The sequence below is a fragment of the Brassica napus genome, unplaced genomic scaffold, assembly GCF_020379485.1.
Source record: "Brassica napus cultivar Da-Ae unplaced genomic scaffold, Da-Ae ScsIHWf_2397;HRSCAF=3098, whole genome shotgun sequence".
Taxonomy (NCBI): Eukaryota; Viridiplantae; Streptophyta; class Magnoliopsida; order Brassicales; family Brassicaceae; genus Brassica; species Brassica napus.
In genome coordinates this window covers 36,779-62,809 of record NW_026015745.1, presented here as the reverse complement: position 1 = coordinate 62,809, position 26,031 = coordinate 36,779, and the positions used below count along the sequence as shown (strand labels likewise).

At 37.0% G+C, this 26,031-nt stretch overlaps 7 protein-coding genes and 1 non-coding gene across 9 annotated transcripts; 3 read left to right on the top strand and 5 right to left on the bottom strand.

The window, feature by feature from the left end:
* Positions 1–226: 226 nt before the first annotated feature.
* LOC106382566 (replication factor C subunit 3-like) lies at positions 227–3,117 on the bottom strand. Its single transcript, XM_048773380.1, has 11 exons — positions 2,865–3,117; positions 2,676–2,786; positions 2,452–2,484; positions 1,933–2,101; positions 1,596–1,777; positions 1,245–1,381; positions 1,076–1,174; positions 936–1,005; positions 774–848; positions 611–656; positions 227–514 (listed from the first exon to the last, which is right to left on the bottom strand). The coding sequence occupies exons 1-11, from the start codon at positions 2,946–2,948 to the stop codon at positions 456–458; spliced, it is 1,065 nt and encodes a 354-aa protein (XP_048629337.1). The 5' UTR covers positions 2,949–3,117; the 3' UTR covers positions 227–455.
* Positions 3,118–3,697: 580 nt separating this feature from the next.
* On the bottom strand, positions 3,698–6,475 carry LOC125600785 (heparan-alpha-glucosaminide N-acetyltransferase-like). Its single transcript, XM_048773364.1, has 10 exons — positions 6,208–6,475; positions 5,996–6,133; positions 5,835–5,916; positions 5,350–5,426; positions 5,158–5,273; positions 4,845–5,079; positions 4,538–4,778; positions 4,361–4,452; positions 4,135–4,278; positions 3,698–4,045 (listed from the first exon to the last, which is right to left on the bottom strand). The coding sequence occupies exons 1-10, from the start codon at positions 6,343–6,345 to the stop codon at positions 3,899–3,901; spliced, it is 1,410 nt and encodes a 469-aa protein (XP_048629321.1). The 5' UTR covers positions 6,346–6,475; the 3' UTR covers positions 3,698–3,898.
* Positions 6,476–7,098: 623 nt separating this feature from the next.
* TRNAE-UUC lies at positions 7,099–7,170 on the top strand. The gene has a single exon. It is a non-coding gene; the product is annotated as a tRNA-Glu (tRNA).
* A 132-nt stretch (positions 7,171–7,302) lies between these two features.
* On the top strand, positions 7,303–8,109 carry LOC125574908 (40S ribosomal protein S21-2). 2 transcript variants are annotated; one of them, XM_048773367.1, is made up of 4 exons: positions 7,303–7,390; positions 7,483–7,550; positions 7,632–7,764; positions 7,904–8,109. In XM_048773367.1, the coding sequence occupies exons 2-4, from the start codon at positions 7,501–7,503 to the stop codon at positions 7,967–7,969; spliced, it is 249 nt and encodes an 82-aa protein (XP_048629324.1). In that variant the 5' UTR covers positions 7,303–7,390; positions 7,483–7,500; the 3' UTR covers positions 7,970–8,109. The 2 variants fall into 2 exon arrangements, with proteins under 2 accessions (XP_048629324.1, XP_048629323.1); XM_048773366.1 differs by having other exon boundaries at positions 7,324–7,390; positions 7,465–7,550.
* Positions 8,110–8,602: 493 nt separating this feature from the next.
* LOC125600786 (heavy metal-associated isoprenylated plant protein 36-like) lies at positions 8,603–10,277 on the bottom strand. The gene is made up of 3 exons (XM_048773365.1): positions 10,018–10,277; positions 9,845–9,920; positions 8,603–9,778 (listed from the first exon to the last, which is right to left on the bottom strand). Exons 1-3 carry the CDS (start codon positions 10,141–10,143, stop codon positions 8,907–8,909), a joined length of 1,074 nt encoding a protein of 357 aa, XP_048629322.1. The 5' UTR covers positions 10,144–10,277; the 3' UTR covers positions 8,603–8,906.
* A 4,265-nt stretch (positions 10,278–14,542) lies between these two features.
* On the top strand, positions 14,543–15,321 carry LOC125600812 (probable histone H2A.5). The gene is made up of 2 exons (XM_048773405.1): positions 14,543–14,828; positions 14,915–15,321. The coding sequence occupies exons 1-2, from the start codon at positions 14,619–14,621 to the stop codon at positions 15,176–15,178; spliced, it is 474 nt and encodes a 157-aa protein (XP_048629362.1). The 5' UTR covers positions 14,543–14,618; the 3' UTR covers positions 15,179–15,321.
* Positions 15,322–16,482: 1,161 nt separating this feature from the next.
* On the bottom strand, positions 16,483–21,382 carry LOC111207555 (acyl-CoA-binding domain-containing protein 5). Its single transcript, XM_048773402.1, has 18 exons — positions 21,097–21,382; positions 20,917–20,987; positions 20,447–20,510; positions 20,308–20,379; positions 19,901–20,092; positions 19,724–19,801; positions 19,467–19,577; positions 19,233–19,299; positions 19,070–19,131; positions 18,697–18,836; positions 18,410–18,536; positions 18,222–18,336; positions 17,968–18,056; positions 17,789–17,872; positions 17,522–17,707; positions 17,268–17,414; positions 17,048–17,107; positions 16,483–16,946 (listed from the first exon to the last, which is right to left on the bottom strand). Exons 1-18 carry the CDS (start codon positions 21,250–21,252, stop codon positions 16,764–16,766), a joined length of 2,004 nt encoding a protein of 667 aa, XP_048629359.1. The 5' UTR covers positions 21,253–21,382; the 3' UTR covers positions 16,483–16,763.
* Positions 21,383–22,109: 727 nt separating this feature from the next.
* Positions 22,110–24,606, bottom strand: LOC125600775 (cyclin-H1-1-like). Its single transcript, XM_048773354.1, has 12 exons — positions 24,572–24,606; positions 24,387–24,438; positions 24,220–24,301; positions 24,030–24,142; positions 23,862–23,935; positions 23,570–23,690; positions 23,417–23,485; positions 23,137–23,178; positions 22,965–23,042; positions 22,801–22,859; positions 22,478–22,569; positions 22,110–22,384 (listed from the first exon to the last, which is right to left on the bottom strand). Exons 1-11 carry the CDS (start codon positions 24,604–24,606, stop codon positions 22,566–22,568), a joined length of 729 nt encoding a protein of 242 aa, XP_048629311.1. The 3' UTR covers positions 22,110–22,384; positions 22,478–22,565.
* Between the last annotated feature and the right edge of the window lie 1,425 nt (positions 24,607–26,031).

Sequence of the window (26,031 nt, the reverse complement as noted above, 5' to 3'; positions counted from 1 at the left end):
ACTCTTGTTATTAATTTTATTTTGTTTGTTAATGAGAAAGCTGTATAATTAATCAAGTGTCAAGCTTTGACCGACTGTTGAGACGAGTCAAAAAATGGTTTAGTCAATTCAAAACCATTCTTCTTTCAACTACGGCGGAAGCACCTAGTATTACACCTGTTATAATCTTTTTTTTTTTAAAGCAACACCTGTTATAATCATGTGTCACTGTTTATAAATAAAAAAGGGACCCAATAAAAAACCATTACTTTTAGAAGTCTCATTTTGACATTGATGAACCAAACGGCTTCCATGGTTACTGAAAACAAGACGGTTAAAATTCAGACGTTGAGGTAAAAAAAAAAATCAAAGTTACAAAAACTCACTGAACAACCATAGTTTCAGAACATCGGGCCATTGCATTAAAAAGAAACAGTAGTACAAGCTTGTCCTCTTTTCAAAACAGCCATCCTTCTCTACCCAAATGTTGAAATGAGGAAGTTTTTGTATATGCTCATGAATTTGGCCACAAATGCTGCAGTGGTGTAACACACAACAACAGCACCCATAAAAAAATGTACGATGATATTTTTTTTTTCTTTAAATGTAGCATATATGAAGAGTTATATACCTTCTATGTGAAATATGGCTTTCTGACCTAGTCTCATCCGATGTTCCTGCAATAAGGACCGGACCATAGCTCAGTCTCAAATGATAGCAAAGATGTTGAGATAACGCTGAGGAGAAATAAATTCACAAGCTAAGAGGCAAAAGTGGTATACAAATAATCTTACATAATATGCAGCCCAGTGGCAGACTTCAAGCTTCAGCTCTGAGTCAAGTTTCTTCAGCAGTTCATGAAGAAGTTTCTGAAAATAAGTGTAAACAATGTATAAAAAGGAAAGAGATAGAGACACGAATATAAAAAATTGAAAACAGAATTTTTTGTTTCACACCTTCAGTATGACTTCTGGTGGAATGCAGTTAACTAGCAGCTCGTACACCTTCCCACGCACCTGAAACAAACTGAAGAAGCACACAAGAGATGTTTAGAACTACAAATTGTAAAGCTAAATGATTTACTAAAGTGTGTGACCTTTTAGGGCTCTGTTTCCTCAACATGTCAGTTGATATTTCAGCAACATACTCTTCCCAATCCATTGGTGATATCACTTGGTTATCTGTGAACGGATAGCTACAAAAAAAACATATGTATAAGGCTCATTGATTGTGTGCATAGATATACAGTTAATGAAGCAGCTTACTTTTGGACACGACAGGTCTCAAGCGACAGAATAGCTCTTCTAAGACTGCGGTTTGATTTTTCTGCAATACGAGAAGCAAAACCGTGTGGTAGTTGCAGAGTTTCTTTCTTTGCAACGAACTCCAACACTTTCACTATCTGTAAACAGATAGCTACACTTTTGTAAACAAACAATGCATACATGTTTCTGCAAGAAACTTTATATAGGCCAAAATAAGCAAACACTGAAGAAATCTTATGTCATCTTCCTGATAGCAACTAGAGATTCTCTAAATAATATTTTTAAATCACAGGAACAAACTTGCACATCACAGAAAATGCCACAGGAAACAGAGGGGAAAAGATTGTGTACCTCATCGTGCGAAGGTGCATTTATCCGCACATTGAGACAACGAGACTTAATGGCTTCTGTAACCTTCGAAGAACTGTTACAGCATAAGATGAGACGGCATGATGAGCTATATTTCTCCATTGTTCTCCGCAGAGAATGCTGAGCTTCTCGTGAGAGCTTGTCAACTTCATTTAGTACCAACACTGCCAAAACCAGAAGAAAACCACAAGAATCATGCGTTGTGGCATAGCTAAATACTTTTCGTAGATGATTCAAACAACTATTACGAATCTTAAAAATGTCTCCACTACTGAATAATAATGTAGTGAAATAGTAAGGCGGAACACTAATTCTTTACCCTTGTATCCCTTCTTTCCCTTGGTGTCAATAGGTTTGTTCTTGGCCATCTCTTTAATGATCTCTTGAACGATGTATCTGTCCTGAAAGCCTGCATCGCTTGGAGTAAGCTCCACATGGTTGGTGCTTGATAACGTAGTGAGCTCCAGATCAATAGTTCTACTCCCAGCCTGCATTTTTCAAAGTTAACATAACAAAAAAGATTATAACATTTTAAGAAGGTAGAAAATAATTCAAGGTAAAACATAGTACTAGAGAAACTACAAAGGACCCCAAGACTTCAATGGGTTTGGCTTAAGATGTTTTCATATACTGAAAATAAGAGAACAACAAAACTGACAATTCTCACAATGTTCTCATGTCTTAAGGAAGAAGGACCAACAAAAAGTAAATGATAGCAAACATAATTCACAACTCTCCATTTACTAATCAAACGAGAGCACAAGAATATAGATATCAAGCAGAGAGAGAAGAACTCTAGCAAGTAAAAATCAATGAAAAAAAACATGTAACAACTCACATCGACTTTCCAAGCCCTGTTCTCCACTTTCACCTGCACAACAAAAATGAAAAAGGTAGCAATCAGAAGATAAACATCAATCTAAACAGAAAACAATGAGTTAATGCTAGTGAGATTCTCCACACTTTGTTCAACAGCAAAAAGTTCAAAGCCTTCATCTTTTGTTATTACAAAACCAAACCCATAAAAAATAAAACAAAGGGGGAAGAAAGAAAGAAGGATACCTTCTCAGCGCTGGCACCATATATCTGCTTGAGAAGCGCCATGATTAGGGTTTTCTTCCCCGAACCAGACGGTCCATAGAAGAGCAAATGCGGACAATCTTGCTCCGTTACCTAAGAGTTCAATTCCAACCACAAAACATTAAAAAGTAGAAAACTTTGCAATTAGGGATCGAAGCAAAAAAGGCGTACCAATTTCTTGAGATTTTGGGCGATCTCCTGGTGGACGATGACCTTATCTAGCGATCTCGGCCTGTACTTGTCGACCCACAACATGTTAGCTCACCAGAGGAGGAGTTTTGGGGAAGGAAGGCGATGGGGGGAAGTGGCGGGAAATAAGTGAATCGTCTTCGTCTCCCTCCGCACTCAGGAACTTCTTCTCCTCGAGTCGATGCCTAACAAACCGAATACTCTTTTTCGTTTAGAGTGTTAGAGAATTAGCATAAAAACATCAAAAAAAGTTATTTATCCATACAAAACGGATTATTTTCGGTTTTGTTCTGGTTCAGTTCTTTTTTTTTTTATTCTTATAGTTTTTTTTTGTTCTAAAGGTTTTGGATTTGTTCTGATCAGTTTCAGTTTCGGTTCAGTTATTCAGTTTTTGGTTTGGTTCGAGTAACAAAGCTATGAGCGAATAATATTTGAAGTAATTTCGGATCTTATCTGGTTCCGATTTTTCCGGTTAATTCGGGTTAAAAAGTCAGAAAAGTCAGAATCTTCATATTAAATATCGTATTTTCGATTTTGAAATAAAAATTCTAGATAATTCAAATAATTTTAAATATTTCGGATAAAAAATATTCTAGTAGTTCAATTTTTTTGGTATTTCGGTTTATAAATAACATATATTTAAATTATTTTAGTAATTCAAAAATTGTGATATTTTATTTTATAAATAATATATATTTAAATTATTTAATTATTTTAAAATTAAATATAGTTAATATTTATAAATATAATATATATTATAGAAATTCGAATATCATTCAGTTCTTGGTTCAATTCAGTTCTTGGTTCGAGACTGATTCAGTTTCTTGGTTCGGTTCTGATTCAGTTTAGTATTTTTGGTTTTAAAGATACAAGATCGGTTATCAGTTCCGGAATGTGTGTCACAAAAGAGAGTTATGAGGAGGAATATACAAAAGCTATAACGAATCTGACTTATACATATCCTAACTAATAGTACTACAGCTTCGCATAGAGTTCTGTTTCTCTGCATGGTCTGCTTAGAGTTTCCAATAGATCTTGAACCTGTGGCAAACACCAGTAACCAAACCCCAGAAGAGAATCTCCCCGAAAATAACATACATCAGAACTCCAACTCTTCTTGAATGCCAAACTCTGACGAAAACATGCTCTTTAATCCAATTTATCTAAACACACAAGCACCATAAACAACACTGTTACTAAACTCCAACTAGACCATTAAGAGAAACACAAGGCTCATTTAAGAGACTTTTACCAGTGTATTGCTCGGGTGGCGATAGTACCAACCGTTGAAGAAAGCAGCTAAAATGCCTTCAGCTCCCATCACGTACACCAGCATCGCGTTCATCCCTATCCATTCTAGAGGTAGAAACACGTGTTTCCACTCCAATACATCCACCTGCAAAACCAGGGAACAAAGAAAGAAAAACAATGAAGCTTGTTTTGTTAAATGTTTATCAGTGTGGTGGAACAAGAATCACCAGAGAATACAAGGCGGAGAAGACGAGCGCGGCTGCACCGGAGGTGATGCATGTGTAGCTGAAAGTATAGAGTTGTTTGTTCAAAGGCATCACTGCAAACATTAATATATGCAAGTGAACAAAGAGAAGAGAGTGTTTTGTGAGTTGGATTATCGAACAATGTGTTGTGTTACTCACAGTGGGTGAAATGTAGAGTTAGTCCTAGAGCAAGGAGAGCTAGACCGGTGGAGATCCAATGTTTCAACCGAGCTGAATGCTCCTTAAAGTGTAAGATGGTGTGTCCAAAATGGACTCCGATGATTGTAGAAAGAATAGCAGATATAGAGCTTAGGACTCCTTCAGGCTCAAACGGAGCATGACACCAAGACGGTGCATCTTGGCGCAAAGATCCCTCGTAAGGAGAATCATCAGTGCAAGCCTAAGTCTCAAAAAGAATACATTAGGAGGTGTGTTCATTGACATGAGACAGAGCCAATATTGTAACCTTGGATCGTCTCCAGGCAGGATGGTGATACATATGATTGGTCCCTAAGACTTTTCTATCAACATATCCAACAGCGTTACAAGGAGGGTTTAGCTTCCCTCTCACTCCACATGATACGGATTTGATCTTTCCATAGAGAATGCTATCTTTATCAGAGACAACGAACTCCCAATCAGGAACGTAAGTTCCATAGAGTGTGGCGAGATAAATCACAAGAACTGATGCACCAACAATCCTGTGAATGTAAAAGAATAATAATCTGAAACTCTTTTTCATGAACTTCTATTCTAAATTAGATCAAATGTTATGTTACCAGTGCCAGTAGTATGACTTGAATATTGAGAACGTTCCAGTTGAGAGACTTTCCTCATGTGAGTTCTTTGTTAAAATCTCCACTAGTGCTACTACCAAGTAGGATAAAGCTATTCTCTACACGAAAACATGAATCCTTTAAGTCAGTGAGTATATATAAACACAAGATGAATCTTTGAGGCTAAGACAAGACCTGGAGAATCCCACAGAACCTCATCATAGTGACATCAACACCATAGATTAATTCATCAGGAGCATGGGAGAAACCCCCTACACAACCAAAGAAATGAAGAGTTAAATATCAATAACAAATCATGTTTTGAGGCTACAAGTTTTTTTATTATTATTAACCCGGAGGTAATCCGGGCCGAAAACACGGCATTAACTCCCTTTCCAACGCGAACCGGGCGAAATGAAACGGACTCCAAGCGCTAAACCACTAGTGCAGTGTTCTAAAAATCGGTGTAGGATATCTAGAATCCGCCTAGATAGCAAATCAGATCTAAATGAAACAATTTTTTTTAAATCAGTGTAAGCGTTCGAAAAATTGGTCTAGATGCCCGTATAATCAATAATCTCCTATAAAGGGTTTAATTGCCGTCTAGCGATTTCTTGAACAAACATGAATGTTATCATGTTTTGAGGGCTACAAAGTTACAGGACAAAGAACATCACTACCTTGTAGTAGAAGACCCCAGAAGAGGAGCTTGCATGTCCTAAACCCCACCTTCTTACAAGCTTCAAACTTGTTCGAAACCCGCTGAAAACTTACACGTATTAATTTGTGTATGTTTGAGCCATCAGAATACTAAAATTGAACAAAAAGAGAGCTTTCAAACCTTGAAGGCAAGAGCGATGGAGACGCCAACGATGAACAAGAAGAAAGGCATGACGAAATCAGCCAAGTTGCAGCCTTCCCAAGGCGCGTGAGCAATCACAGGCCAGTCTCCTCCGGCGTCATCCACGAGGATCATCAACTGTTGTAGAAAGTAAAAGCTTCTAAGTTTGAAAATTCAGAGGAGATAGAGAGATAGAGAGAGAAGAAAGATACGGCTACGGTGAGGCCACGGAAGATGTCTAGAGAAGCAAGTCGTCTCTTTTCGTTGAGGTTCGGAGTAGAAACAGCTTCTTCGTGTACGAGGAGGCCTTGATCGTGACTCATGACATCCACCACTTTGATTTCCGACATCACTTTCAACTCTCTCTCTCTCTCTACTAACGTGCTTACTAAAACATAAGCCACTGGTTCCTGTTCTGTAAGAATTTCTTAATATCTAATTTTTAGTTTTTTTTCTTTCTTTTGTCATCTGACATAAATCAAATCAAAAGATATTCACTTGTCTAATGACAAGGAAACATTATATAGAAGAAAAAAAAAGACCAATCACAATGTAAAAATGTTTTAACATTCTCTATCCACTTCTTATGTAAGTTTGGTTTTATTCTACATTCTTAATTTGGTTGCATCAACCACGTACGCCCACGACCTGCTCCTGTTTTTTTTTCACAACACAGTATAACGTAGCTTTATATATGCTTTGTAGCAGAATTAAAAGCTTTTTGATATAATCTAGTAATTAAAATTAGAATTTTGTGACATGTTTAAATAATTATCAGGAATATCATGATTCTGTTTGAAAAAGGCATCATTTAGACATGAGCAAACTTTGTATAGATTACTTCACGCAGATGAATGTTCATCCATGTATCACAATTTTACTAAATGCCCATTGTAACACAAAAATAAAGTTCCTTCGCACACAAATTTTACAATATGCAGAAACATATAATAGACTCTCCTAACGCTACATCTCAAATTCAAACAGTGGCCACTTACACATCACCTCCATATCTTACAAAACTATAACCAAAGGTCGGAAGTTAACTTACATTCGTATGTTAACATAGTAATTAAAAGGTACGCTGGTGAGTGTTTAACAAATCCGATGTCGTCCAGCGGTTAGGATATCTGGCTTTCACCCAGGAGACCCGGGTTCGATTCCCGGCATCGGAGCTTTTTTTAGTTTCGATATAATCAAAATTATTGTATTTTTAAAAAAGTTAAATAAAAGATTGCAACATGGGCCTTAATAGACCAAACAGTATGACGATTTTTTTATGCCAGGCCCGTTTTAAAACTTAGGGTTCTTAGCAAACGTATAAACCCTGTGAGCTTCCTCCGTATAGTCGTTTCTCTACCCTCGCCGCACTTGCTTTTGCTTCTCCTCCCTCAGGTAAACGTATGTTCGTACTATTAGAGTCTAACATAACATGTTTTGTTTTTTTGTTTTTTCTTCTTTTCTAATAGTGTTTGGAATTAGAATAGTCTAGCTAATCTTCCAAGATGCAAAACGAAGAGGGTCAGATCACAGAGTTATACGTTCCTAGGAAATGGTAACACAAAATTTTCTTCCGAGTCTCTATTTGATTTTTATTTTTTCATCTCTCAAAAGACAAAATATTTACATAATGCAGCTCTGCTACTAACCGGATGATCACATCGAAGGACCATGCCTCTGTGCAGCTCAACATTGGTCATTTAGATGCTGATGGTATCTACACCGGACAGTTCACTACCTTTGCCCTCTGCGGTTTCGTTCGTGCCCAGGTTTGTGATACACGACTCTTGATTCTTTGGTTTTCATTTGGTTCAGCCCGGTTTAGCATTTTGTTAGTAAGATTTTAACTTTGGTTAATTATTCTTCAACAGCATGACTAATTAATCAAACCATGATCTAATATTTCAGGGAGATGCAGACAGTGGTGTGGACAGGCTATGGCAGAAGAAAAAGGTTGAAGCCAAACAAATTTAAAGATGCTTTATTAAGCTGTGTTTTTTTTTTATCGTTTTCGGACATACACTTAAGTAATGAATTTTGCTTGCCCTTTTGTTTTATAGTACTCAGTGAACTTGTTTCTTCTGATTCGCTAGTAAGATTATAACTTCAATTAATCTCAAAGCCTTTTAGTATGATAAACATTACTATAAGAAGAAGAAAAAATTAATGTTACTCATGCATGATTTTAAACATCAGTGTATGTTAACGTGAATTGGTTTATAAAACTAGAATCAGATTCTCATCTTCGCTCGGTTCTCTTTTTAACTATAGAGGAATTAAAGAATAACTGAAATGTTTTACGTATGTGTTAGATTCCATACGTTAAAAAAATGACTGCTTTTTCTTATATGGAAAAGTACAATAGTTATTTTGTATCAATCAAGTAAAGAGTCAATCCAAAAATACGATTCCCTGAGGCACACTATTACATAAAATTCTTCGTCATCAAAGATATGCGCATCTCAAAAGCCATCCATTCATTTCAAATTTCTCTCTCTTTCCCAACTATTCTTATTCTTTTCTTTTGTAAAAAGATTTATTCTTCTCAAAGTCCAATTATTCTCAGCTCATCTATTCCAAATTTTGTACCCAAAATACAAAATGGCATATTCGAAAATAGTACATCACTTTCACAACTCTTTTTGTAGAGTCGTAATTTATCACATTTCATTTACAATAAGATATCTACTAAAATACAAAATATATGTCTCTTACATGAAACCTCAGATTTCATAGTGCAAAATCTTTTTATTCAAGGTATACATATTTGATTCAATTTAATTTTACCAATGTAGTTTGTTTTTAGTGATTGTTTGTGAAAGTACCACTCTAGTAACAACTCGTTCAGCATTAACAAGATGCCATTTCAAGCCCAATTATAATCATTTGATTCTAAAACGTTTTAGACCAATCACATGACGCCACAAGCGTTTGGATTGCCTTCGCTGAGTGCCTCAAACGATTCGCACGGCTGAGATCTATACGAATAAAATTCGGGCGGTGGAGATTCGTATCCCGTGTCCACGTACTCGTACGAATAATACGACGGAGGAGCCGTGTAATACGACGCCGCATTATCATTTCCACCATTACTCGGCCCACTTTGACCCGGCCCGTGGGCCGTGTTGTAGCTCACAGTATAAGACGGCGCCGTTTGAGGCTGCGAGTGATAATACGTTGGAGGAGGAGGACCGTACGTTTGGTGTTGGTAATGACGTGGAGGACTGTGAGCCGTCGGATACATATGCTGCTGCTGATGCTGATGAGGAGGATGGTATTGATCCGGTGGAGGAGCAGAGTATATCACAGTCTCCGGTGGTCCACCGTTCTGCGGCGGAGGACCACCACCGACTCCTCCTTCCATCACCACCGTGGTGCTCTTCTTCTTCTTTTTCTTTTTCTTCTTCTTCTTCGGAGCTCCATCTCCGGACGGTGGCTGAGGTTGTCCGTTGACAAACGTCACAACTTGCTTCACCTGATCACCGCCGCCTCCGGGAGGCCCGCCAATGCATGTGCCGCCGTCCATCATCCCGCCGCTGTTGTTGTTGTTACCGTCGTCTTCGTCATCTTCGCTGCTGTCCTCATCATCGTTTTTAGGTTTCTTTGGTTTCTTCTCTCTCTGCTGGTAGTTACACTCGTTGTTGTTGTTGTTGTCCATCGACGTCGGCCATAGCTCGGCGTGTCTACCAGCTTTCATGATCTTTTTGATCAAAAGCTCCGGCTCCACGTTTCCAACCACCGTTACTTTCTGTTGCTTCACGTCGATGTTCGTTGTGTATACACCTAACCACAAGAAAACGTCTTTGAAAAACAAAAAAACACAACATGAGGAGAAAATGTTTTACTTACCTTCGATTTTGCTCAATAGTTTCTTGATTTTTCTCTTGCATCCTTCGCAGTGGATAGAAACTCTCAAAACCCATGTCTTGCAACAACAACAAAAACCAGGTAAAAGATTATATTTAAAGAAAGAAAATAAAGGTGACAATAATGAGAATTGATTGTGTTGAAAATGATCTTACGGTGTATCTGAGAGGTTCTTGGTATTCTTGAAAAACATGTCTCTGATCTTCTTGGCATGTCTCTGGTTTAATATCTGTTCCGATCTCTGTACCAATTTGTGCTCCTATCTGTGTTCCAAGGTCCATTGGAGAGAGAAATTAGAACCAAGCAGAGGGAAAGTGATGTTATGCAACTTCATATGTAATATAGAACACATGATGTTTGGCTTCTATATTTTTTGGGAGTCCTCCTAGATAATATTCTCCACTATGCTTTATCTTTATTCTAATAGAATACTACTTTTGTTCGTAAAAACTTTTTTATTTTATTTTATAGAAAGTTTATTAAACCATATACTAACCTCTCGCCCTATTCAGCAAACTAATCTGTTATTTTCCACTTGATGCTGATATGTGGAACGTGAGATGTGCAGCTTAAAGCTAATATATAATTAAAGTTTGCAGCTTCATGTAAAGTACTTCAAATGCTAACAACACAACTAAAGTCGCATATATCATATGCTGGTTTGGAGGAAAACTTTCGAACCCGTTACCTTAAATAGTGTAAGGTTATTAAATAACCAACTTAGCTAAAATAACTTTTGATTTTTATAATTATTGTTTGGTGATCGAAAACATGGGCTTGGTCTGCTTCTACTCAGGACCGACTATGCAAGGAACTATTCATTGGCTTTTATGCATTTACCTATACATGACAGCTTCTTTATAGTCAAACTGAACATGATGATTGATTAAGATGAGTTTTTGAGTGATGCTACAACAAATCTCAGCATGTCAAGAAGTAGAAAGCCAATTAAATCACTTCAATTTTTTAAGATATATATGGATTAGACAACAATCTGAGGGAAAGGTAAACGAGGTCGTTGAGGCTGCAGATACCATTCTCCCTAGTGTTTTCTCCTTCTTGTCTTGTTTCACTAAGTTTATTTTATAAGCTTTTTTCTTTCTAAGCTATTGTTTGGCTAAATATGAGGATTGTCTCATCATACTTTCTACAATTTTATAGTTATAAAACCATACTTTGTATGTTTATGTTTTTTTTTTAATTTGAAATACCCTAAAAAAACGAAGGCTGCAGCTTGTAATACATTTGACCTATATTTTTTACTTGTTATTGCCTAATGTAGGTTTCTCAACTGCTTCTTAGGAATGAAAAATGTCAACCTTTATTAACATGGATAAACCTCGTTTAATTAACGTGGGGATGAATCTAACGGCTGAGATTACTCTGAGTGTTTATACCCTCCTTCCTTTGCGGCTCCCACGTGTAGCAACTAAATACGTCGACAACAAATTTATCATCATAATCATCACATCATCATTATGGTGTGTAAATATTCAGATATGGACATATCTATATATATCTCTTAGAATATATTTTCATTAATTTTCATATATCTTGTAAATCTAGTTTAGAAATTAAACCATTGTATAAAGACAAGGTCTTAGACCTAAAGATTAATACATGAAACTTTTTACGATACTCTTGTTTTCTGACATGGTATCACCCTACTAGGGTTTCAATTCTTTACTCGCGCCGATCATCACTCTTTCTTGATTGTCGTTTGGTTCTGGCATATTGTTCATCATTCTTATTTGATCAAAGTCAAAACCGTGTTGAGATGTCTGAGGAAGTGAAGACTGATGGAGCTTTGGTTAAAGATGGAGAAGTGAAGGAGACGAGTGGAGTTCAGTGGAGAACCAACTCTCCTTATGATTTGAGTTCTAGTGACAATATGGGAAGTGTTATTTCCCAACCGTTGCTGAGAGGTTTGAACTATGATGAGTGGGCAACCAATCTTCGACTTGCTCTTGTTGCGTCGTTTCCAATGGATCAGAATCACCAACTCGCTCGTGCGACTGGTGCGACAATCTCTGACCCGAAAATATATCGAGGATTTGAGGGAGATTTGATTTATCTACGAGTGACTCGGCCAGAGTTGTCATACGCGATCCACAAACTCTCACAATTTATGCAGGCTCCGAAACAAGATCATATGGATGCTGCTATGAGAGTTGTGAGATATCTGAAGTGGATTCCTGGTCAAGCCGTGTTGCTGAAAGCGGGCCAGCCCCTTATACTTACTGCTTGGTGTGATGCAGATTGGGGAGGATGTCCTCTTACTATATGATCTTTGATGGCACGGTTTATACAGCTGGGAGATTCTCCAGTCTCATGGAGAACATATAAACAAGACACAGTGTCAAGATCATCGATGGAAGCGGAGTATAAAGCGATGTCTGATACAGTTCAAGAGTTGCATTGGTTGATGAATCTACTTTTTACACTTGGAGTTTGATTTGATGCCCCAATACTGGTTTATTGTAACAATATCTCAGCGATTTATATGGCGGAAAATCCGGTATGTCATGAGAAGACTAAACATGTGGGTGTCAGTTATCATTTTATATGAGACAAGATAGTTAGAAAATTCATCACAATGAAGCATGTCTCCACAAAGATGCAATTGACTGATATATTGACAAAATCTCTTGGGAATAAAGAGTTTGGAGCATTTCTTATCAAGTTGGGAGTTTGAAATCTACACTCTCCAACTTGAGAGATGGTATTCGGATATAGAGATGTCAAACATGTTTATCCATCCTGTTTGGTCCCGTACTGCGACGGGTTTGTCATCGGGCGGGTTACAGCGGGCATGTCCCACGCGGGCTGGGGTCCTCAGAATACCGGGCCCAAACCCATAGGGATGGGCACTTTACCCGATATCCGAAGTGGCACCCGAACCCGATCCGAAAAAACCGAACCGAAATCCGAACCGAAGTAGCAAAATACCCGAACGGGTATTTGAATAAGGAGAGATTGGATACCCGAACCCGAACGGATAATACCCGAACCCGAATGGATATCCGAAGATAACCGAACATATGTATAATTAACCTTATGTTTCTAGTTTATATCTCTAATTTTATATAAAATATTTATATTGATACTACACATAATTTAAGTTCATATGATATACATACAATTCCGGAAAAAATGATTTACTACTCACTTAAAATGCATGTCAAGTTTTTTATTTCAAAAAGTAACAAAAAGTTATATCCAAAATTTAAAAAAAAATAACTAAATTAGTGCCTTTTTAGTTTTAAAATATTATGTCCAAATCTATTAACTATTCAATCTATTAAAAATAAAAAATTAGTTAACTAAAAGTTATATTTTTAAATACAATAAACTTGAGAAATGAAAATTTTAATATTTTTTTTCAAAATCTAAATATCCGAACCCGAACCGAAATAACCGAATCCGAACTAAAAATACCCGAACCCGACCCGAAGTACAGAAATACCCGAACGGGTTCTAGACCTCTATACCGAAATACCCGAAAATCCGAAATACCCGACCCGAACCCGAACGGGTACCCGAACGCCCACCCCTACAAACCCATACCACATAACATACATGCCGTGCCGTCTCGCGGGATGCCTCTTTATCAAACCGTCTACTACAACTTCCTTCATGAATGTTCAAGTGAAAGAGTTGTGTAAGAGAGTTGAAGAGAGCTCATTAAGCTTCACTAAAGCCTTATCAAAATCAATGCCATAAAACTCTGTTTGTGCTTGTGCTCTTGAGTTAAAAACCTTTTTTTTGTTATCAACATAAGATTTTATTAAGTTTGAATCTGATTGAGTTGTTGTCTTTGTAATAACTTGGCTCAAGTGTTGTATGTCTTCATCAAACCATCTCTCTTTGTAATTCTTTGGATTTAAAAAAAAAATCGTGAATCACTTTGTCAAATTATACAAGTGACATGATATACAACTAACTTTTCTCCTAAACAACATCATTGTAACCAAATTTAATTTAAGAAAAACACCATTTCACAGTACTGAAAACAAAACCAATCAACTTAAACAATAAATCCCACATTGTAATAAAGCAATTCATAGTTGTGTGTAATAAATAGAGAAAACCAAATTAAAACACCACCAGAGCTCGAATCATCATCGCCGGAGCTCGAATCATCATCGCCGGAGCTCGAATCATCATCGCCGGAGCTCGAATCATCATCGCTGGAACTCCTTATGTTTTATGGGGAAAAGTCACAAGAATCATTTTCTTCTCACTCTCTCTCGTTTTTTCAGGTAAAATAAAAAATAAAAAAAAATGCGGGTCCATGTAATCCTGCAAAAGGCCCAGTCCTGCAAAGACCCGTCCCGCGAGGCCTGCAAGTTTATGGGCCTAGAAAACCTCGTTCTAATACCGTCCCACGACAGTCCTTTACGGGCCAAGTCCATGGTCCAAGTCCATAACATATGTGTATATATCTCTTAGAATATATTGCCATTAATTTTCATATATCTTGTAAATCTAGTTTAGGAATGAAACCTTTGTATAAAGAGAAGGTCTTTGACCTAAAGATTAATACATACTCTTGTTTTCTGACTGTAAAGAGTGACCGTTGGATCAAAACCAGCTAAATACAATCTGAACCGTTAACTTCACTAACACTCGGATCGCCAGCGTGGCAAAAACATGATATTTTATTTTATATACATACATGTTGCTATGACCTCATTACACAAACAGTACACTCAACTCTCTTTAGATCCGTTTATTAAAAAAAAACAAAATCCCGATGGAGTCATCAGCAGCAGCAACCAAGCCAGCGAGAGGTGGAAGAAGGGGAGGAGACCGCAAGAAGAGCGTCTCCAAGTCCGTCAAAGCCGGTCTCCAGTTCCCCGTCGGTCGTATCGCTCGTTACCTTAAGAAAGGCCGTTACGCGGTCAGGTACGGCTCCGGCGCTCCGGTCTACCTCGCCGCTGTTCTCGAGTACCTCGCCGCCGAGGTAATAATTCTCCATAAGATCTCTCTGATTGAAATCTTTTACGGATCTTGATTCTAATCATCTTTATCTTTATCTGTTTATGTTAGGTTCTTGAGCTAGCTGGAAACGCGGCGAGGGATAACAAGAAGAACAGGATAAACCCGAGGCATCTTTGTTTGGCGATAAGGAACGATGAGGAGCTGGGGAAGCTGTTGCACGGTGTGACGATAGCGAGTGGCGGTGTGCTTCCGAATATCAACCCGGTTCTGCTTCCTAAGAGGACTGCTGGTTCGTCTCAAGGTGAGAAAGTGAAAGCAGAGAAAGTGAAAGCTTCTTCGCCGGCTAAGAAGCTTTCTCCCAAGAAGGGTTGAAAACGGTGTCGCTTTGTTTTGTTTAGGGTTTCTCATTAATGTTATTTATGTTTTTATACATTTGTAATGAAGGAATCTACTTCTCTGGGTATGTTTCTGAGTTTCTGTCTAATCAAATAAAATAAATAAAATATCTTTCTGGATCTCATTCTTGTTATATTCATCAAAGATTGAACTTGAGAAATTGAATGTAGAGTTATGGCAAAGTCAGTGGTATTAATGAAAGTAGTTCGTTAATGACTGTTTTAGCTGAATAAATGTATCATTGTATTTGGTTTTAATTTGTACCTGATTGAAGAGCCTCATTAGAGACCCGTTTAAATTGCTCATCAGCGTGCGATGTAACTACTCTCCAGTTGATTTTTTTGCTTTACTTGGGTTTTGTTTTATTTTGATTTAATGGGATTTGCTTTCCTATTTGACAACGGATGTAAGCGAACCTATGTTTGTTCATGTCATTTAAAACAAAAAAATACTTACAAATGGTTTCATTTCGTATAACATTTAATTAAAGATTTAAAGTTGATCGAGGAGTTAGAGTGTTTTACTGTTTTTAGCAGTTGATCGAGGAGTTAAGAGTGTTTTCTCTCAACCTTTGTTGGAAGAGGAGTTAGAGTGTTATACTGTTTTTCATCTAGTAATTAAACTGGCCACTCAATTTTTTTTATTTTTAAGTAATAAGATTTGGACAACAGGAATACAAGCACCAAAGCGAACCTGGTCCATTTGGTTGTGATTATGTCCTTTCCACTTGGGGTCCAGTGTTCGAAACAGCTTTGGTACCCATCTCTCTCTCTCTCTATCTCTCTGTTCCTTCGAAGTTCGAATGACTCGTATCAAAAACCGAGGTAATAATAATTACCTTTTTTTAATTTAAGAAAAGAAAGCTAGGTATTGTTTAGACCAGCATTATCGGTGCATGGGCATGTAGTGGTAAAAATAAAAACACGAAAACTGAAACAACGAGACAACGAGAGCAAGAGGGGTATATAGAGATCCCACCTTATGAATGGTAAATTGGTAATACATGATCAAAATAACAAAGTTGATTAATATCATATTACTAATATGTAACATACTATATATCATCACATCCTGAATACTAAAAAAACAACATTTTATGGTTGCCACTAGTGCTTGGTTCATCGCGTGGTTTCTTCAAACAGGATCTAAGGTTTATGTTTGGTGTTGGTTGTCGCTGGTGCCATTGGCTCTGCAGTTCATCATCTTCTTCGCGTTTTCTGGTTCATGATGCTTGGCTTTAGGAGTATCCTGTCCACATCACAGAGAAAGTACACCTAGTATAATGAAATCATGTTACACTCTATAACAGTAACTTAATCCAAGCACAATTCACCACCATATATATATACATACATACATAAAAATCTTCAAAACGGCAGTAATAATAAAGCTCAATCATACGATTGTAGATATACCCATTTACACCTTATTTTCAGTAAAGAACCAACTCTGACAAGTGTACCAACAAAATTTCTGTATGATGTTTATCTCTTTTCTAAAGGTAAAATACTGATGTAGAAGAAGAGGCTGGTAATGGAAGAGACAAAACTTAATGGGGGAATCAAGTTTTTGGCGGAGGAGTTCCAGCAAGCCATCCCCAGACGCCACCAGAGCTTTGTCGTTTGCCATTCATATTGACGGCGGCTTGTTCAGACGCAACCGCTCTTTGACGGTGGAGGAGTTCTAGTTCCTTTTCAAGTGTTTCCATTGTCTGAAGCTTTTGTCTTACCTCTGCAACTTCAACCTGAAGGGCAATTGCAGAGGTTCAGATAATCAAACCCAGAACTTACAATACACTTTCACAAAGGAAAGAAAAGTAATATTCTTGGTAAAGAATCTAATTACCTCTAACTTGAAACACCTTGACTGTTCTGCTGCAAGTTGGCTCCGCACAGAGTGAAGTTCCTAATACATCAAAATACAAAAAGTAATGTTGATATGACAAAACAATCTCTCAAGAAAATTCTCTCAAACTCATGTGTCTTGCTTATTAATACTTTTCCAAATGATACAATGCAAGACTGAATAAAAGAACTAATTTGAAGGCAATAGTATTATTTATTACCTTGTATAACTCTGCGCTTCTCGTTTCTGTTTCTGTTAACTCTTCCTTCAGTTGCAGAGTTTGTATCTTCTCCTTGCTCAGTGATGCCTCCAGTTCTTCCTTCTCCGATCTAAGGGATGTGATAATGCGCTCGCTTTTACCTTCAACCTATGGATTTTCATATTCAAAATGACAAAAGAAAATACAGAGAAAAAAATTTCAAATCTCTTCATATTTTCACATTTTAAGGAGGGAAAAGTTATGCGGGAAGATACCTTTGATCCGGAGTTAACATTATCCACGACAATTTCCCGTACTTTGCTTTCTTGGCTCACCCCGATCTCTGACTCAATATCTCTGGTGGTGGCGTTGTTAACAGCAGAAACACTATCACGCACAGGAGAAGCTTCCATAATCTTTGATTTCAAGCTTGATTTGTGGCTTGGTTTAAGAACATTCACCTGTGATTGGCAAAATACAGAGTTAACAACCTAGTTGAAAAAAAACACAAATCATGACAAAATGTATGTAACTATGAGTACCTCGTTGTTGTAACGTCCGTTGTATCCACCAAAAGCAACGATTACGTCTTCACCATTATATGCGCTCACAACTAAACTCAATCCCTGTTATCAAAGTAACGTTTTGCAGCTCAACTCTGGAAGAAGTTACAAAAGATTTACTCAAGTTTCATGTTTCTGGAATAATGACTTTGAACTACCTCACTAGCCAGAGGTACGCCTCCTTGGACTGATGTGAGTACTGACCACGCAAGAGTTGACATATTTAATACAACAGTCTCACATGCCCCTGCAGTAAAGTACCAGCAAACATCACAGTTAATCACACTGTACAAAAAAGGTTAAAAAGTTATTTATTTTTTTTTCCAGGAAAGGTTCCAGTGATGTAAGAAAAAGAAACACATGCTTGTTGGCAAGATAAAGAGTATGTCCAAGGGGAAAGTGTAAAACATACCGCTCTTGTTATCTCCACCACCAACGATAAACCAGTTCTCCCCAATCGTCACACCAGCGTGTCCAGCGCGTGGAGATGGTACATCACCTTGTTGTGCATGTCTTGACCACTCCATCTATAATATGGAAACACTATATGTTAAGAAGCCGACAAAGACTGTTGCCGTAAACAAAAGAAGTTTAACATACAGTTTGCAGGTCAAGGACGTGCAAATCACTAAAACAATTTGTATGTGATCCTCCGCCAAATATTAGAAGATAACGCTCAGCATGCACTGCAGCTGCATGATCAGACCTTGGAGATGGAGGGGAACCCCTGCAAGTTGACAGAAGTTTAACTTTGAACTGCTGAAAGTTGATAACTGGCGGATTTGTGAAATTTCCTTCAATTTCTGAATTTGTATCTAGTCTTTAAACAAATGATTTGACTTCTTCAAAAAAATTGAATAAAGTGCAGAAACGTCATAGGATCTTACACGGCATCTATCTCATCCCAGGTCATGGTATCCAGATCAAGTAGATGCAAATCATTCAGAAGCGATTTATTTACATCCTGGCCGCCAAATATCACCAATTTTTTTCCCACAAGAGTCACTGACTGGCCTCCACGTGAAATCTGAAAGCAAGACAGAGAGTAATAAACATAGTTTCGAAGAAGCCAAACTACATACTCCATTTCAAATATCAGAAAGAAGATCAATAAACTGCATTCGGATGCAACTTAACACCAGGGAATACTAAGAAGGAAGAAAGAGAGCCAATTTTCATATAAGGAAAGTTTACTAGGTTACTACATAGAAAAGTTTCCCATATAAGGATCAGAAAAACTTAGGAGAAAAGATGATGTACCGGTGGCTTTCCATCTGTCTTTAAGATTGACCATATACAGGTATGCAGATCAAAGACCTTAACTGTGACGAGAAAACAGAAGAAAAAGTGATATACAAAATTAGTATGCACAAAACTATAACTTACCTGAAATTAGCAACTTCATAAGCGTTTAAACTCTTACCTAGAATTGATTCTGAGGGATCCTTTGCATGGCCACCGATAGACAGAAGCTTGTTGTCCCATGGTATCTACATAACAAAAAGGGAAGGCCAGTGATAATAACGTATTTCAAGATTATTTCTGCTATAAACTAGTAGCATGTGGATTTCATAAGGAGATTACTGTACTTTCAACCTTGCCTTTGATATATCAAGGCTAGAAAACCAAAGAACAAAATAATAGTTAGAACACAAACCAACGAATGACCAGCACAGTGAGTTAGTGTTGCTGGAGATGATGTTTCCTGTGATTCAGTCACAACCTTGGTTTCAACTCTTGACCAAGTCCAGTTTTTTAGATCTAAAACCTGTATTTCAAACACCATTTACAGGAAATATGCTTTTATTCCACAGAAAATAATAGGAGAAGATTCCTGAAGGTAGGCAAAACTGAAACCAAATATTCTGATTAGATACAGTTAATGCTTTTCAAAGAATGCTATAAGTTGCTTACATGAAGATCACCCAGATAACGCCCGTTGTGGTTTCCACCATACATATACATCTTATCTTGAATAACCGCTGCTCCATGCTGGAAACGAATTTAATAAACAAGAGTTAGAAAAGAGAGAAGATACACGAAGAGATCCTCTTCTTTGATGTTCCACAAGATGTTTAGATAAAACAATACCTCATACCGAGCTTTTGGTGGCTGTCCTAATGTAAATGGTGCGGTCCACTGGTTATACACAGAAATAGTATTTGGGTTTTCCAAAACTACATCTTTATCTTGGGTTTCCATCAACCGTCCATCCTCTGTAGCAGTCGTCATTGTCTCACCAAAAGAACCTCCATTCTCAACACTCGCCTCGGCCTTTGTGCTCTGTTACAGAGAATCAATCCCAATTACTAAATGAGTAAGATACTTCTCTTTAGGAAAAGGAATGAAAAGTCTGAACCTAAACATGGAATGGTGTTATATACAAGGATCAAACACCTCACAGGAGGCAATGGTATTTGCTAGCAATACAAGCACAAACTGAAACATGATCCTGTGTATAAGAAATGAAATTTCTTAATTTGGGATTTAAAACTCACACTGATTTGGAAATCTACAGCAGGCTCTGGGGCAGAGTTCGGTGGATTTGGATACCAACTAGGATCTCCTTCCTTTTTCAAAAAATGAGGAATAAATGACGAATTAAGGAAAATGAGCAAAAAATGCCGCGTTGGTTACCTCTAGAATTTTCACAAAGTGACGCATTGCATCAATGGAGGGCATGGTTCCAAGCCCCTGCCAACTAGTAAACATATACATCTCTTAGGAAATCACACAAAGCACCACGTTCTGAGCTCTTCGTTCATAGAACATTATCCTAAGGTAACGAAGTAGGTTTGTATTTGCATAACGGGAATCTCTAAGATGACTTTCCCACGGCATGTGACCATCATTTTTGCATACAGTACACACACCAAAGTTAAATGCAACTCTTTTTCATTTATTCCCCATGGATGTAAACAAAAGTAGCACATTTAAAAACTACTCTCTAACATAAATTATAAATACATACATACTACAAAGCTGTTAGGCTAGATGGGCTTCCAATTGGTAATAACTGGATTTGCCTGGCCCATTTATCTTATATATTGCTAAGATCCCTTCCAACTACCGATATGAGATGAAATCTAAGCAGAGATGAATCTAACCTTCTCCACTTGCTTTGCTCAGCTGGATTCCACGCGCTAGGTTTTGGTACATTGCAAGGTCCTACAGTAGCCTGATTAACAAGGCAGTATCAATTAACAAGTCGAATCGCAAACCAAATCAATCATGTTGTTTAGATCACTAGATCTAGTGGAATTTCGAAATAGATATTTGTTTCGGACCTGCTTGTGAAGCGCGTGGAGAAGCAGCGCGGTGTCGTTGGAGAATTTGGAGCTGAGTTGTTTCACGGAGGACGGTACAGATCCGTCGAGGCCGAGGTACGATGCGGCGGCGTAGAATCTGTCGGGGTAAGCGAGGGTAGCGCTCGCCTTCGCCATTTTTGTTTTCCTTTCGCGGATTTGATTCGAGAGACGATGGGGGAAGGAGGAAGAGCCAACAACACTCGGGTGATCCGAAAAAAGAAAAAAAAAAGGCTTTCGGATCAATTTAAATTTAGTTGTTTAATTACGAATGGATAGATGCAGCGTTTATATAGGCCTGCCGTTTAAACCAAACCAAACATGCCGAACCGAACCGAACCAATATTCTAAATTAATTTATCTATCGGTTCAATTCGACCGTCAATTAAATGTTCTTTTTAATTTTAAACTAATTATTACCTTTGATTAAAAAAATCTAATACGACGGTTCAATTCGGTAATAAAATTGTTACAAGTGAAACGAACCCTAATTTGTTTATTCAATCAGTAATTTAAAATCAATTATCAAGTTTTGTAAGAAATTAAAAATTTTAAATTTGAACATAATTTTTAGTTAATGAATTCTAAAATCTATGCAATATACCTTTAATGATTAAATTCTAAAATCTATAAAGTTAAAAACATTTATCAACCACAATTGATTTGAAATTAATTTTAAATACCAAAAAACTTTTAAATCATTTGAAGTTAAATAACATTAAATTAAAAAAAACTAGATTTAAATCATTCATTGAATACTACTAAATTTTAAATTAAATTTATAAATACCATATCCAATAACACTAAAATTTACAATCATCATTCAAATAAGGATGAATATTACTTAGATTTAATTTCTATCAAAATACATGATTAAATAAACTCACGCTCAGTTCAGCAACCTTCTCATACTTTGAATTAACCGCCTAAACTGAAGTAACCGAATTTTCACAAAAACATGGAAAATGGTAAGTTTTGTATTTGAAGGTGTTCAATAGCATCTTCTTCCGAATAAACAAATTATGTGCCAATATTTGTTGCCAGATACAGCTTTTGTCTCTATAGCACAAAATGCCAGTTTATGATTCAGATATGCTCAAATTTAACAACACGGCAAAAAAATATAAAGAGGATTTGAACATTCAATAATATTAAAGCTACCAAATGCTAATGGCAAAAACGAGAAACTCAACCTATGGGTGCACCCTTTGGTGTATCACTGGAGTTCCTATGTGACTTGTGCTTCGATCTCTTCTCTCGTTTCTTACTCCTGAGAGAAAACGAATACAGAACAGAGTCATCAACTGAAGTAGCAAAAAGTAAGTGGTTAAAAAAACCAAAAAGCAGAAAGGTTAATTAGTACTCGTCATGTGAAGAGCTATGTCCTAGACAAGATTTTAGCTTCCTGTTTATATGCTTCATGTCCTTTTCACTTGGGTACTTATAGTTCTTTACCTGCAAACAAAAGAGAACATATAGTAAACTGCATATTTAGAAATGAAGTTTCATAGTCAGTGCATACTAGATATTCAATTTCATCTAGTAATTTTAAGAGCTCTGAAGTCGTGTGCTCAGAGTTCGGTTGAGAAACAATGTTCTCTAGGTACCTGAATGAAGTTTTAGTTTAATATCCAACCGCTACAAGCATTCATATAACAAAAACAGAGAGGCGAAGAGGGAAATAACCTGTCAAAGTCAACCACTCCAAGAACCCCATTTGCAATACGCAAAGCAGCCAACGCCAACTGAGAAACAATACAGAATACATTCCAAACCATGAGTTCAACCAGATTCTTTGAATGGTTCTTCAACCTGATAAAACCAAAGGCTAGGGAGACAAAGAAACTTACCTGGCCAGGAGGAAAAAGGAGTGGAGCATCTGTGAGCATAACTTTATCGGCTTCTGCTGTTGCCGCTTTGAGCAAACTCTGCAAAGTACTTAAAATGTTATGCCAGTTTGAGAAAATGAAACTTCAGTAAGGCCAGTTAAGTTAGGACTTGCAATTATGAAGAGAGATCTACCTCCAGTTTTTGGATTTCATCATCTCTAGCTTGAAGAAACTCCTAGAGGGTGATGATAAGATGAGTCACTTTTGGAGACAATTTGAAGTTAAACAAGGATGATAAACTACACACACACCAAATATATAGTATTGAAAAACTTAAACTCTCCTACTAAAGTTCCCCAAGGCAACAAAAAATTGCCTTTCGACTCAAAAGGAGTCTCATCATTATAAAGATGTAAACAGAGAAAGCCAAGCTGTCACACAAGAAAACCTAGGATTAGACAGCCAAGATGTACCTCCATGTTGGTGACAAAGCCTTCGATTGCACGATATGGTGCATAGACAATCAGATCAAATTCCAAACTCTGCAAATAAAGTTAATAAGAACGCAGAGAAAATAGGACATGAGAGATATATAGACATAGGGGAGTTGCTACAAATTATCATGCCTGAAGAACAGCCATCTCATACTTGAGAATGACGTGGTGATCTTGTTTAATCCCCTTCCCTATCTCCTCAGCAGATACATGATTCTCCTCTATTTTACAGGCTGCATACACGCAGGTTAACCTGTCCAATGAAAGGTATCAATTAATCCATATTACAACAGTCTACCAAGGCAATTAACTGCCTAAATAGAAATTAAAAAAAAAAACTTTACTCAATTTGATTAAAACTTTCAAAACATATTTTTCCAATGGGAAGCAAAATTGGTAAAGCATGTGCGTGAAGAAGTAATACATTATTTCTTTTGGATGATGTTGCATAACAGACCATTGCAGATAAAATCTTTTAAAGTATTGGAGAGCTGTTGCCTGAAAAAGATTAGAAGTTAGAACAAGATATCTAGAGAGCTAAAGATCTAGGCTCTCTTCATACTTGAAAGAAGAGCAAAATGTCACACCTGACCTGAATCTTGTGAGGGAACTCAAAGGCACTGCAGACTTCTTGGACCTTGGCCTCATAAAAAGCTCTCATGAACAGTTCTTCATCAACACTCAAAGGCTTAAGCTTCTTATCACCTGAGAGAGTACTAACATCATTAAAAACTTTGACCAACAAAAAAACCATGATGATAAAATAAATAAAAAAAACTTACCTTGATCTCCTCCTGCATCAACTTTCTGCGTGGGATAAGTTAGTGATCCACTAGCATCTACTTCAACTTGGGTTGTTCCACACTATGAATTAAAAGAATAAGATTTAAAAAAATCCATAATAAAAATAAATATCAATATTTAAGAGTAAGTAACACGTTACACGCACCTTCTCTAGCAAGTGCACTGCCCTATGGTTTAGCAGCTTTATATCTCTCTGCCTACAATAAACAACACTTGAGCTTAGCTGCAATGCTAATAATAATATCTAGAAGAAAACAAGAAGCAATAAGAAGGTGTGGGAGATGGAAAGAGGAGCATATGGTAACTAGTTTATGGGGAGTGAAGATCCACTTGGCTCTTTGAGTTGATGTCTGGAAATCTGCCATTACTAAGTGCGGCTTATAACAGTTCATGCCGATCAAATTCACACACGCTGTCGACGACGACGAGACTGACGATTCTCGGAACAAAAAGAATGAAATGAACCAACCACCGTCTCAATTTCAATCTTATTTTTTTTTTAAATACGTAATTTCTTCAGAAGGGTTTATTTATGTCTGACACTCGGTTCTGCTCTTCAGTTTTTCATTTTTAAAGATAACTTTCCGGTTCAGTTTTGATTCGTTTCTATTTTATTTTTTGTTTGGTTTGAATAATAATTATAAGGGAAAATTGGAAAAATGGGACACTTTGAACTTTTATTTGTCACAATAGGATTTCTGATATTTTGGACAATTCTGGACATATTTTACCCTTTTTTAATAGAAAAAATAGTAAACTGAATTTTAAAAATGTTAAAAAATATCAAAACTATTGGAAACATAAGTATGACAATATATATGTTTAAATTGTTTTTTTTTTTAAAATGAATCATATTTTATTTCATCTTCTAGCTACAGTTACAATACTCATTCTGGTCATCTACTTAGTCTAGAATTCGGCTACTAATGTTTATACATAGATATATCTTTGGTATACAACGTAACCTATCTTTTCTTATATATTATAACCAAAGCTAGGTTACGTTACGTTATAATCAAGAAAGATGTCTTTCTTATACCTTTAGCTTGATTACGACATGTAGCCACAATGCGTTGATATACCCTATCTATATTTGGAGCCATGATGTGGTCTGTCTTTTACCTTATGTGGCGCCTAGGGAAGAATATGTTTCACATCTACTCTACTGTGTTCTGACTTACATAGGTTATACATTCTACAGGAAATCCGAAAAATATGGAAACTTCCATAATCGGTTAAAGATGTTTCCTAAATCTAAACTAAATCTTCCCTAAATATCTCCAAGAATATTTTCTCCCACGTTTTTCTCCTTCTCCCACGATCTTTTGTCGTTTCTTTGTGTTTCTCTCTTCTTCATCGACATAATCATCTCTCTTTTCTCTATCAATACAACATGGTTCTAATCTATGTCAAATCGGGTGAATGGATGTGTAGTCGCGGTGATGACTGGAGTTTCGTGGTAGACAAAGAAAGGCGTGGTCGAATGGTAACATTAGCAACTACTACTACGTTGAAGCAGCTCAAGATAATGGTGTGTGAGGATTATGGGGTGGACCATAATGCCATTAATGCCGAGTTCAGTTATTCGTTGTTGAATCAAAAAGGGAATCCTCCTATTATTATCACCAATGATCGGCAAGCATCTAATTTTGTGGGCTATGCAAAGAGGGAATCGTCTACTACCTTGTGTGTGATGTTCTCTGTTTCTGGTGTAAATCAAAAGGAACGAGTCAATATCGATTTGAATAAGGAGCCTTGTGATTCAAGTAATGTTGAGGATGAAGAAGTTC

What these genes read in the sequence shown, in the direction of transcription:
- LOC111207555 (XM_048773402.1), bottom strand. Translation starts at nt 21,252, where the DNA reads ATGGCGAAGGCGAGCGCTACCCTCGCTTACCCCGACAGATTCTACGCC. An exon ending in GAGCAAAGCAAGTGGAGAAG is followed by an intron (nt 20,511 to 20,916) that starts GTTAGATTCATC and finishes TATGTTTACTAG; the next exon opens with TTGGCAGGGGCTTGGAACCA. An exon ending in TGGTGGAGATAACAAGAGCG is followed by an intron (nt 18,057 to 18,221) that starts GTATGTTTTACA and finishes ACTTTACTGCAG; the next exon opens with GGGCATGTGAGACTGTTGTA.
- LOC125600786 (XM_048773365.1), bottom strand. Translation starts at nt 10,143, where the DNA reads ATGGACCTTGGAACACAGATAGGAGCACAAATTGGTACAGAGATCGGA. An exon ending in AAGAACCTCTCAGATACACC is followed by an intron (nt 9,921 to 10,017) that starts GTAAGATCATTT and finishes TGTTGTTGCAAG; the next exon opens with ACATGGGTTTTGAGAGTTTC. An exon ending in ACTATTGAGCAAAATCGAAG is followed by an intron (nt 9,779 to 9,844) that starts GTAAGTAAAACA and finishes TCTTGTGGTTAG; the next exon opens with GTGTATACACAACGAACATC.
- LOC125600812 (XM_048773405.1), top strand. Translation starts at nt 14,619, where the DNA reads ATGGAGTCATCAGCAGCAGCAACCAAGCCAGCGAGAGGTGGAAGAAGG. An exon ending in TCGAGTACCTCGCCGCCGAG is followed by an intron (nt 14,829 to 14,914) that starts GTAATAATTCTC and finishes TGTTTATGTTAG; the next exon opens with GTTCTTGAGCTAGCTGGAAA.
- LOC106382566 (XM_048773380.1), bottom strand. Translation starts at nt 2,948, where the DNA reads ATGTTGTGGGTCGACAAGTACAGGCCGAGATCGCTAGATAAGGTCATC. An exon ending in ATGGTGCCAGCGCTGAGAAG is followed by an intron (nt 2,485 to 2,675) that starts GTATCCTTCTTT and finishes TTTGTTGTGCAG; the next exon opens with GTGAAAGTGGAGAACAGGGC. An exon ending in GGGAAAGAAGGGATACAAGG is followed by an intron (nt 1,778 to 1,932) that starts GTAAAGAATTAG and finishes TGGTTTTGGCAG; the next exon opens with TGTTGGTACTAAATGAAGTT.
- LOC125600775 (XM_048773354.1), bottom strand. Translation starts at nt 24,606, where the DNA reads ATGGCAGATTTCCAGACATCAACTCAAAGAGCCAA. An exon ending in ACATCAACTCAAAGAGCCAA is followed by an intron (nt 24,439 to 24,571) that starts GTGGATCTTCAC and finishes TGTTTATTGTAG; the next exon opens with GCAGAGAGATATAAAGCTGC. An exon ending in TCCTTTTTCCTCCTGGCCAG is followed by an intron (nt 22,860 to 22,964) that starts GTAAGTTTCTTT and finishes ATTGTTTCTCAG; the next exon opens with TTGGCGTTGGCTGCTTTGCG.
- LOC125600785 (XM_048773364.1), bottom strand. Translation starts at nt 6,345, where the DNA reads ATGTCGGAAATCAAAGTGGTGGATGTCATGAGTCACGATCAAGGCCTC. An exon ending in GGTTCTGTGGGATTCTCCAG is followed by an intron (nt 5,274 to 5,349) that starts GTCTTGTCTTAG and finishes GTTTTCGTGTAG; the next exon opens with AGAATAGCTTTATCCTACTT. An exon ending in AAGTCATACTACTGGCACTG is followed by an intron (nt 5,080 to 5,157) that starts GTAACATAACAT and finishes TTACATTCACAG; the next exon opens with GATTGTTGGTGCATCAGTTC.
- LOC125574908 (XM_048773367.1), top strand. Translation starts at nt 7,501, where the DNA reads ATGCAAAACGAAGAGGGTCAGATCACAGAGTTATACGTTCCTAGGAAA. An exon ending in TTATACGTTCCTAGGAAATG is followed by an intron (nt 7,551 to 7,631) that starts GTAACACAAAAT and finishes TACATAATGCAG; the next exon opens with CTCTGCTACTAACCGGATGA. An exon ending in GCGGTTTCGTTCGTGCCCAG is followed by an intron (nt 7,765 to 7,903) that starts GTTTGTGATACA and finishes CTAATATTTCAG; the next exon opens with GGAGATGCAGACAGTGGTGT.